Here is a 9836-nt window from a genome sequence, read left to right as displayed (position 1 = left end):
ATTGAGCTTTGATATTCTAAAAGAAAAATGATTCAGTTAGACATCTCCTGTAAAGTTTAAAAATTAAACAAATTCCAAACTGTTCCATCCTTCTTTATTTATTTTATATTTAAAATCTACGTTCTCCCCAAACGACCCCTTTCTCAAGCAGTGACTGATTGCATGATGCCGTCACGCGCCGATGCCACCGGCCGGCGAGTAACGTAGTCAAAGAGAGAGAGAGAGCCCATCAGACACCGAGTCTCCGCGGAGTTCTCTCCGTGTCATTTCAACTGCAACCGTTTTCAAAAATCAAGCTCGGTGAAACTTCCTCTCCTCCGTTCAAACATCTCTGCCAAAACCGGCAACTTCATAACTCCAATCGCGCCGACTGCTACGATAGGGTAGGGTGTGATGGTTTTGGTCTAAAGTGCAAGATATGACCTGGAGGTAATAAAGTTTGGGTGCGACATCTGTTGGCAGTCCTGATAATCGCCTAAAGTTAGACAAATTAATTTTAAGACCAACATTGGTTCGCTACCCCGAACCCTACCTATACCAAATACAAACGCGACACTCACTGTACGATGACGTGATCTGACCCCTTTGATTTCAGAGAAAAATAATACCGCAGCAGACCACAGAAAAAAACTTGCCGGACAACGACAGTGTTTGTACTGACTAGCGGTGAAGCGGTCAGCGCGCGTTACTTCGGAGAAGTTCATTCAGTAAACCGTAGTAATCCGCCGGAGAACAGTAGTAGGCGGGTTTCGTCGCGTGATCCGCATTCGATGACTACTTCGATTGGCCGGAGTTTACGCGAAGTGTCGTAGAAGATTCGGCGCGATTGCTGTGATGTGAGTTTGGTGTTCTGGAATGTTGCGTCTTTCGAAGTGGTTCCAGTCTGATAACGTTCGAAATAGCTGGGTTGAAAACGTGTGCGATGACGACAGTACGACGCACGATGTACTTTGTACGGTGATAACGCGAGAACGGCATGAGTCTAGGGATTCCTTCCTTATCGGTGCAGTGCTCTGCCTTCGTGACTAAGGGAGTTTGATAGGGTGACTAGAATAAATGTGTCATCAAGAAAAAGATTCTTACTGGAAATGTTTTGCGAAGTAAATTTGTAGAACAAAGGAAACCAATGCGACTTGATCATGTCGAGTTATAAGCGATGCGATGAAATTTAACCTGAACCATCGTATCTCTTATAACTCGGATCGAGTTTCGCCCTTCGACAAAATTGTTGGTGATGTAGTTTCCAGTAAGAATCTAACAGTAGATCTTGTTTTGTGTTGTTCAACGCTGCGTTTAAGTCAAATTTCTGTGCGACGTTTTTGTTTTAATTTGAATAACCGCATTTGATCGATTCTGAAGTTCCTATTACAAACTTATAAAAATCTCGGGCACCCTAATGAGTAATTATGTAAATTTGTACTTGGAATGGCGAATGTCGCGCACCGATAAGCACTCCGTCGTCACTATCAGATATCACACTTTATGAGTGCAACACGCTGCGTGGGAACTTGACAGTCCAAACAACAAGTGTTTTGAGCAACGGCGTATCTTTTTCGGTAACCCCCAAAAAAAATCTTCATTTTTATTATTTTCAAACAGTAGCGTCGTTACACCCAAAAACCCATGTCAAGGCAGCAAATTTAAAATTCCAGTCGGGTAGGTTTCCACAAAAGGTCCGTCTGAAGAAGGGGTTGATATGGCTTCGCGCGGTTCATGTGCGATGTTTGCCCTTTTTTATCTTTTATTTTTTCACCTTCTTTTTTATTATTTTGGTTGGAAGCAAAACATACGCGAAAACGTGACGATATCACCCAGTGGTAAAAGGGCTGGTGTATACAAGACTGGCAGTGCGTGGCCGAATGGTTACGCTGTCCGCTTTGTAAGCGGATGATTCTGGGTTCGATTCCCATCTGCTCCAACCTTCCATCGGATGAGGAAGTAAAATGTCGGTCCCGGCCTTGGTTGTTAGGCCGTTAAGTCATTTCAGGTGTAGGAGTCGTCTCCATGCCATAAGTACAAACAACATACCAAACCAAGCCTACTTCGGTGGAATCGCTGGCGGCGGTTGGACTCGCAATCCAAAGGTCGTCAGTTCAAACACTGGGGTGGAAGGTTCCTTGGAGTAGAAAGAGGTTTGGGTGCTCTCCCCATTCAAGCCTTCGGACTCCTAGGTTCGAGCAGAAACTTGCAATAGAGACCACAAAAGACCCGGGGGTCGTTAATGTGGATGGTTTGATTTTTTGGTATACAAGACTGAAAAGTTGGGTTTGTTGACGAAATAGCCTGATACAAATCGGACGTAGGCATTTGAACTTGGTTTTATTGGGAATGTTTGAGGCAAGGTTAAGTTCATTTATAAACAATAAATTGTGCTTTTCACTTCAATTACAGCAGTTGTTCGACAACTGGGCTGAGAATGTAACCCAGTTATCAAATCGTCAACTGTATGCTATCTTGTGACAACGACCATTTAGTACTTTTCGAGAAAATCGATTTTTAAAGTTTGATGATAAATATTTTAAAAATTATGAATGGTAGAGCCAAACTTTTTGAAGCAATCGGTTCGTATACTATCGCTTAACAAACGCTCCAAGTTTCAACTAATTTGGTTACACCAGTTAAAAGACACAGTAAATTATGCAATCAAAATCTGAAAAGTACGTGTCACAAGTGTGTTTCGAAAGTAAAATTGTACTACGTGTCACAAGTGTGCACAGAATTTCCATACAAACTAAAATAGACTTAAGTCAATAGTTTAACCGACTTAATCAGTATATTTTCAAAAACAAAAGATTGCATTGCCTTAAGAAAATGTGTATCAACATAAATTTGTGAAAAACAAGAAAAAATTTCCACATTTTCCAACAACATGTATGACGTGTAACAAGTGTGCACGATCATTTTGATGATAAAATGGTCTATGTCACAAGTGTGTATTGCGATATCCGGGAAACGGAAGCGAGTTTCCAAAATCGGGTTAAAGCATCTTGTAGTGTTTGTTAAGTATAGCAAAACGTCATCATTAACTCATTTTCGACCAAAATGGTATATGTCACAAGATAGCACACAGCTGACGAAATGCTGACTAGGGGAACATCTATGCAACATATCTAGAGTTTTTTTAAAAGGACCTACAACATATCTAGTTTCGAGTTTTTTTAAACCTGCACATATCTAGAGTTTTTTTAAAAGGACCAAAAAACCTTTGTCTTTCATATGTTTATAGGACCTCTTCAAAAAAAAACTCTGGATATTTCTCAACAAAAAATAAAAAAGTTAGGTAACTCAAAAAAATGTCCAGACCCTTTAAATTTTCGTTCAATTTGGCATGAAATTTTATGAAATCTTAGAAAATAATTTTTATTTGGTTATTTTCATATTTGCATCAACTAACCCCTCGATCATTTTGCTTTGTTATTGTTTTTGACGTTTGTCTGTTTGCGAGTTACCAAAAGCATCCCAGTTACCAAACAAGTACTGTACATACATTTATTTCAAATAGATGCAGATAGTCACTTTTGCACGAACTTCTACCATTACATTTTTAAGACAATCACACGGAAAGAAATCCTGCAGTATTCAGGGAACCTAATTTAACGAAGCGTTGAACAATTGACAGCTAAACTAAACTTGTTTGCTTTGTGCTTCAGTTTAAAATAAACACTAACTTAATCCACCTATGTGGTTGGCGCCTTCCTCACTTTTTACCAACATTTGGTGATATGATGGGTTTGGACACCAATTCCAACTATTTCTCAATAAAAAAAATACACAAATGTCACTTAAGCGGTCATAACTTGAGAACGAACGTTGCCAGAGCTTCAAACCTAACCAACGATGGGTCGGATGATGGATCCGGACATAGTTTACATACATTTAAGTGAGATCCGGCTTTAAAAAAGTACATCAATATCACTTAAGTGGTCTTATCTCGAGACAGGGTTGCCAGATCTTCAATGTTTTGGACTCATTGGAAAGGTCTTTTGATAACCTAACTAACGATGGGTCGGATGATGGATCCGGACATAGTTTACATACATTTAAGTGAGATCCGGCTTCAAAAAAGTACATAAATATCACTTAAGTGGTCATATCTCGAGACAGGGTTGCCAGATCTTCAATGTTTTGGACTCATTGGAATGGTCTTTTGATTACCTAACCAACGATGAGTTGGATGATGGATCCGGACACAGTTTACATGCATTTAAGTGAGATCCGGCTTCAAAAAAGTACATAAATATCACATAAGTGGTCATAACTTGAGACAGGGTTGCCAGATCTTCAATGTTTTGGACTCATTGGAAAGGTCTTTTGATAACCTAACTAACGATGGGTCGGATGATGGATCCGGACATAGTTTACATACATTTAAGTGAGATCCGGCTTCAAAAAAGTACATAAATATCACTTAAGTGGTCATATCTCGAGACAGGGTTGCCAGATCTTCAATGTTTTGGACTCATTGGAAAGGTCTTTTGATTACCTAACCAACGATGGGTCGGATGATGGATCCGGACATAGTTTTCATATAGATAAGTGTGATCCGGCATCAAAATTCCAGCACCTGATTCGCAACTCTGACACTTTTTTATACGTAACTTTTGAACTACTTATCGGATCTTCAAACAATTCAATAGTGCAGTATGGGGCACCAAAACAAATCGAATGCAACTTGTTTGACTCAAATCGGATCAGCCAGTGCCGAGAAAACTTGGCAAGAATTTTGAGCACCAAGGGGAATACGCACACACATACACACACACACACAGACATTTATTCAGTTTTCGATTCTGAGTCGATAGGTATACATGAATATAGGTCTACGAGCTGTTTTTCAAAAGTTCATTTTTCGAGCAGGATTATAGCTTTACCTCAGTGAGGAAGGCAAAACGCAGTTTTCTCGAAACGTCAAAAAGTGAAATGCGACAAGATAGCACGATCACGAAGATACCCCTTTCACTTATCGGGGTAAAGTTCCCGCGCTGACTTGGTGGTCCACAAAACCCGATGCCGCAGACACTGTTTACTCTTCCGAAACCCTTTGTCGGTGCCATGCAGCCAGTCCAGATAGCCAAAGGTACCGAAGCACTCCGTGAACCTACCGGAAAACGTCAAACGTTAGATAACCGAGCTGCACAGTGTCACTAAACCTACTTTGCGTGATGGTAGTCGTGGTACTCAGCACTTGGGAAAAACGGCAAATGGTACCCGCAGTGGTCCCGCACGGTGTTGACGATGACCAGCGGGAACCAGAGGGCGGCCGTGGCCAGGTGGCTCTTCATCAGGTGGATGCCGATGATCGGTGGAATCATGTTGCTTACGACGTGCTCCACCGGGTGGCAGTACATGGCGGCCCAAGCGAAAGGGGCCGTCCACTCGTGGTGCCGTTTATGGACGTACCTGTAGAGGGGCTTCAGATGTAGCAACCGATGGACGTAGTAGAAACCAACTTCCGCGAAGAACAAACTAACGGCCAGATCTCGGAGCACTTCCCAACCAGTTGGCAGCACGCGGACATCCGGAAGGTTGGACTTGCCAGCCGTGTGGAACCCAACGTACGTCAGCGGAACTCCAATCACAGTCTGGTTGAACAGAATTGTCTTGACGACCTTCCACAACCCATCCCACTCCAGTGGTTCGTTCATACCGGGTTGTGTTTTGTACTTTCGGAGGAATCTCGGTCGATTCGTGACGTCCATCAGTACAAATAGGCCGCCGAACGCCCAGAAGAATCCGTTGACCCAGGTGGTCAACGCCCAGATGTACAGGAACTCGGGATCGTCACCAATCACGTCCAGCAGGGAGTTCCAACGATCTTGGAAGAAAAACCGATCCAAGGAGGCGTTGCTCGGTAGATCACTTGTCTCCATTTTTTGAGGTTATTTCGGTGGTATGACTTGGTTCACTTCTGGACACCAACTAATGGGCACGCGACATATGCATTGATGAAATTTTGGTAACTCGATAGATAAAATTGGTAATCCTAGATGTTACCAGATAAGATATCTTGATTTAGACACCTTTGCAAGGTTAGGTTGACCAGAAATGGAATGGCAAAAATCAAACCATCCACATTAAGGGGAGATTAACTTTGCCACACAGGGTTATTTTTTTCACTGTTTGATTTTTTATAATTTTTGGATTGAAGATATCGTAAAACCCTTTCAATCAATTGTTGTACACATCTTGGAGAATGTTTGGTGAAAATATGAACTTTTTTGGGGGTCATCCAAAGAAACTGGGTGGTCGATAAACGACGTACTTTTGGTATTTTGATATTAACCCGTATCCAATCCGATCAAACATAGGCAATATGGGTATTAAACTTCATGATTTTGAATGACCAACTCAGAAAAGTTAATTTGAGGTCAGTTCTTGGACCCTGGCCACTTCGGAACCGGTTCTGGGTACCCCCGGAGAACCTATGAAGTGGCCAATATCATATCAGAGCAAAGCCCATCAATATGGGTATCAAAATTCTTCATTTTGTCAACACATCTCAAAAATGGTCTTCCAAAATGATTTTCTGGCCACTGGCCACTCCGGAACCGGTTCCGGATTCCCCCCGGAGAAATCTTCGAAGTGGCCAATATCATATCAGAACAAGTCCCATCAATATGGGTATCAAAATTCTTCATTTTGTCAACACATCTCAAAAATGGTCTTCCAAAATATCTTTCTGGCCGCTGGCCACTCCGGAACCGGTTCCGGATATCCCCCCGGAGAAATCTTCGAAGTGGCCAATATCATAACAGAACAAGTCCCATCAATATGGGTATCAAAATTCTTCATTTTTCAACACATCTCAAAAATGGTCTTCCAAAATAATTTTCTGGCCACTGGCCACTCCGGAACCGGTTCCGGATATCCACCGGGGAAATCTTCGAAGTGGCCAATATCATATCAGAACAAAGCCCATCAATATTGGTATCAACATTTTTCATTTTGTCGCAAAATTTCAAAAATGGTCTTCTAAAATGTTTTTCTGGCCACTGGCCACTCCGGAACCGGTTCCGGATATCCCCCCGGGGAAATCTTCGAAGTGGCCAATATCATATCAGAGCAAAGCCCATCAATATGGGTATCAAAATTCTTCATTTTGTCAACACATCTCAAAAATGGTCTTCCAAAATATTTTTCTGGCCACTCCGGAACCGGTTCCGGATATCCCCCCGGGGAAAACTTCGAATTGTCCAATATCATAACAGAACAAGTCCCATCAATATGGGTATCAAAATTCTTCATTTTTCAACACATCTCAAAAATGGTCTTGCAAAATAATTTTCTGGCCACTGGCCACTCCGGAACCGGTTCCGGATATCCCCCCGGGGAAATCTTCGAAGTGGCCAATATCATATCAGAGCAAAGCCCATCCTCGAGCCCATCAATATGGGTATCAAAATTCTTCATTTTGTCAACACATCTCAAAAATGGTCTTCCAAAATATTTTTCTGGCCACTCCGGAACCGGTTCCGGATATCCCCCCGGGGAAATCTTCGAATTGTCCAATATCATAACAGAACAAGTCCCATCAATATGGGTATCAAAATTCTTCATTTTTCAACACATCTCAAAAATGGTCTTGCAAAATATTTTTCTGGCCACTGGCCACTCCGGAACCGGTTCCGGATATCCCCCGGGGAAATCTTCGAAGTGGCCAATATTATATCAGAACAAAGCCCATCAATATGGGTATCAAAATTTTTCATTTTGTCACAAAATTTCAAAAATGGTCTTCCAAAATGATTTTCTGGCCACTGACCACTCCGGAACCGGTTCCGGATTCCCCCCGGGAAAATCTTCGAAGTGGCCAATATCATATCAGAACAAAGCCCATCAATATTGGTATCCAAATTTTTCATTTTGTCGCAAAATTTCAAAAATGGTCTTCCAAAATGTTTTTCTGGCCACTGGCCACTCCGGAACCGGTTCCGGATATCCCCCCTGGGAAATCCTCGAAGTGGCCAATATCATATCAGAGCAAGTCCCATCAATATGGGTATCAAAATTCTTCAATTTTGTCAATACATCTCAAAAATGGTCTTCCGAAATATTTTTCTGACCACTGGCCACTCCGGAACCGGTTCCGGATTTCTACCCAGGGAAATCTTCGAAGTGGCCAATATCATATCAGAACAAAGCCCATCAATATTGGTATCAAATTTTTTCATTTTGTCGCAAAATTTCAAAAATGGTCTTCTAAAATATTTTTCTGGCCACTGGCCACTCCGGAACCGGTTCCGGATTTCCCCCGGGGAAATCTTCGAAGTGGCCAATATCATATCAGAGCAAAGTCCATCAATATGGAATTAAAATTCTTCAGATATTCATTACATCTCAAAAATGGTCTTCCAAAATGATTTTATGGCCACTGGCCACTCCGGAACCGATTCCGGTTATCCCCCCGGAGAAATCTTCGAAGTGGCCAATATCATATCAGAACAAGTCCAATCAATATGGGTATCAAAATTCTTCATTTTGTCAACACATCTCAAAAATGGTCTTCCAAAATGTTTTTCTGGCCGCTGGCCACTCCGGAACTAGTACCGGATTTCCCCCGGGGGAATCTTAGAAGATATGATATTGGATAATTCGATGATTTCCCCGGGGAGAAATTTGGTACCGGTTCCGGAGTTGCCAGTGGCCAGAAAAACATTTTGGAAGACCATTTTTGAATTTTTTTGACAAAATGTAAAATTTTGACACCCATATTGATGGGCTTTGTTCTGATATAATATTGGCCACTTCGAAGATTTCCCCGGGGGGGAAACCAGAATCGGTTCCGGAGTGGCCAGTGGCCAGAAAAATATTTTGCAAGACCATTTTTGAGATGTTTTGACAAAATGAAGAATTTTGATACCCATATTGATGGGCTTTGTTCTGATCTGATATTGGCCACTTCGAAGATTTCCCCGGGGGGATATCCGGAACCGGTTCCGGAGTGGCCAGCGGCCAGAAAAATATTTTGGAAGACCATTTTTGAGATGTGTTGACAAAATGAAGAATTTTGATACCCATATTGATGGGCCTTGCTCTGATATGATATTGGCCACTTCGAAGATTTCTCCGGGGGGAATCCAGAATCGGTTCCGGAGTGGCCAGTGGCCAGAAAAATATTTTGCAAGACCATTTTTGAGATGTTTTGACAAAATGAAGAATTTTGATACCCATATTGATGGGACTTGTTCTGTTATGATATTGGACAATTCGAAGATTTCCCCATGGGGGTATTCGGAACCGGTTCCGGAGTGGCCAGTGGCCAGAAAAATATTTTGGAAGACCATTTTTGAGATGTGTTGACAAAATGAAGAATTTTGATACCCATATTGATGGACTTTGCTCTGATATGATATTGGCCACTTCGAAGATTTCCCCGGGGGGTTATGATATTGGCCACTTCGAAGATTTCCCCGGGGGGATATCCGGAACCGGTTCCGGAGTGGCCAGTGGCCAGAAAAATATTTTGCAAGACCATTTTTGAGATGTTTTGACAAAATGAAGAATTTTGATACCTATATTGATGGGCCTTGCTCTGATATGATATTGGCCACTTCGAAGATTTCCCCGGGGGGATATCCGGAACCGGTTCCGGAGTGGCCAGCGGCCAGAAAAATATTTTGGAAGACCATTTTTGAGATGTGTTGACAAAATGAAGAATTTTGATACCCATATTGATGAGACTTGTTCTGATATGATATTGGCCACTTCGAAGATTTCTCCGGGGGGAATCCGGAACCGGTTCCGGAGTGGCCAGTGGACAGAAAATCATTTTGGAAGACCATTTTTGAGATGTGTTGACAAAATGAAGAATTTTGATACCCATATTGATGGGCTTT

The 9836-nt window shown here is 42.0% G+C and overlaps 2 protein-coding genes across 5 annotated transcripts in view; one reads left to right on the top strand and one right to left on the bottom strand.

The window, feature by feature from the left end:
- Positions 1-648: 648 nt before the first annotated feature.
- Positions 649-9836, top strand: part of LOC120430270 (diacylglycerol lipase-alpha) — a 193441-nt gene continuing 184253 nt past the window's right edge. For 2 of the 4 annotated variants that reach the window (XM_039595683.2, XM_039595629.2), the window contains exon 1: positions 1246-1556. The gene's annotated coding sequence lies outside the window, so the exon portion shown is untranslated. Of the gene's footprint in view, positions 1044-1245; positions 1557-9836 lie in introns of those variants that run through there. The other 2 variants (XM_039595514.2, XM_039595459.2) reach the window with 2 other exon arrangements.
- On the bottom strand, positions 4957-6610 carry LOC120430888 (fatty acid hydroxylase domain-containing protein 2-like). Its single transcript, XM_039596040.2, has 2 exons — positions 5155-6610; positions 4957-5098 (listed from the first exon to the last, which is right to left on the bottom strand). The coding sequence occupies exons 1-2, from the start codon at positions 5868-5870 to the stop codon at positions 4957-4959; spliced, it is 858 nt and encodes a 285-aa protein (XP_039451974.1). The 5' UTR covers positions 5871-6610.

Source organism: Culex pipiens, chromosome 1 (genome assembly GCF_016801865.2).
Source record: "Culex pipiens pallens isolate TS chromosome 1, TS_CPP_V2, whole genome shotgun sequence".
NCBI lineage: Eukaryota > Metazoa > Arthropoda > Insecta > Diptera > Culicidae > Culex > Culex pipiens.
The sequence above is the reverse complement of the archived record's forward strand: the minus strand, read 5'-3'. Positions and strand labels throughout refer to the sequence as shown.

What these genes read in the sequence shown, in the direction of transcription:
- LOC120430888 (XM_039596040.2), bottom strand. Translation starts at nt 5,870, where the DNA reads ATGGAGACAAGTGATCTACCGAGCAACGCCTCCTTGGATCGGTTTTTC. An exon ending in CACGACTACCATCACGCAAA is followed by an intron (nt 5,099 to 5,154) that starts GTAGGTTTAGTG and finishes GTTTTCCGGTAG; the next exon opens with GTTCACGGAGTGCTTCGGTA.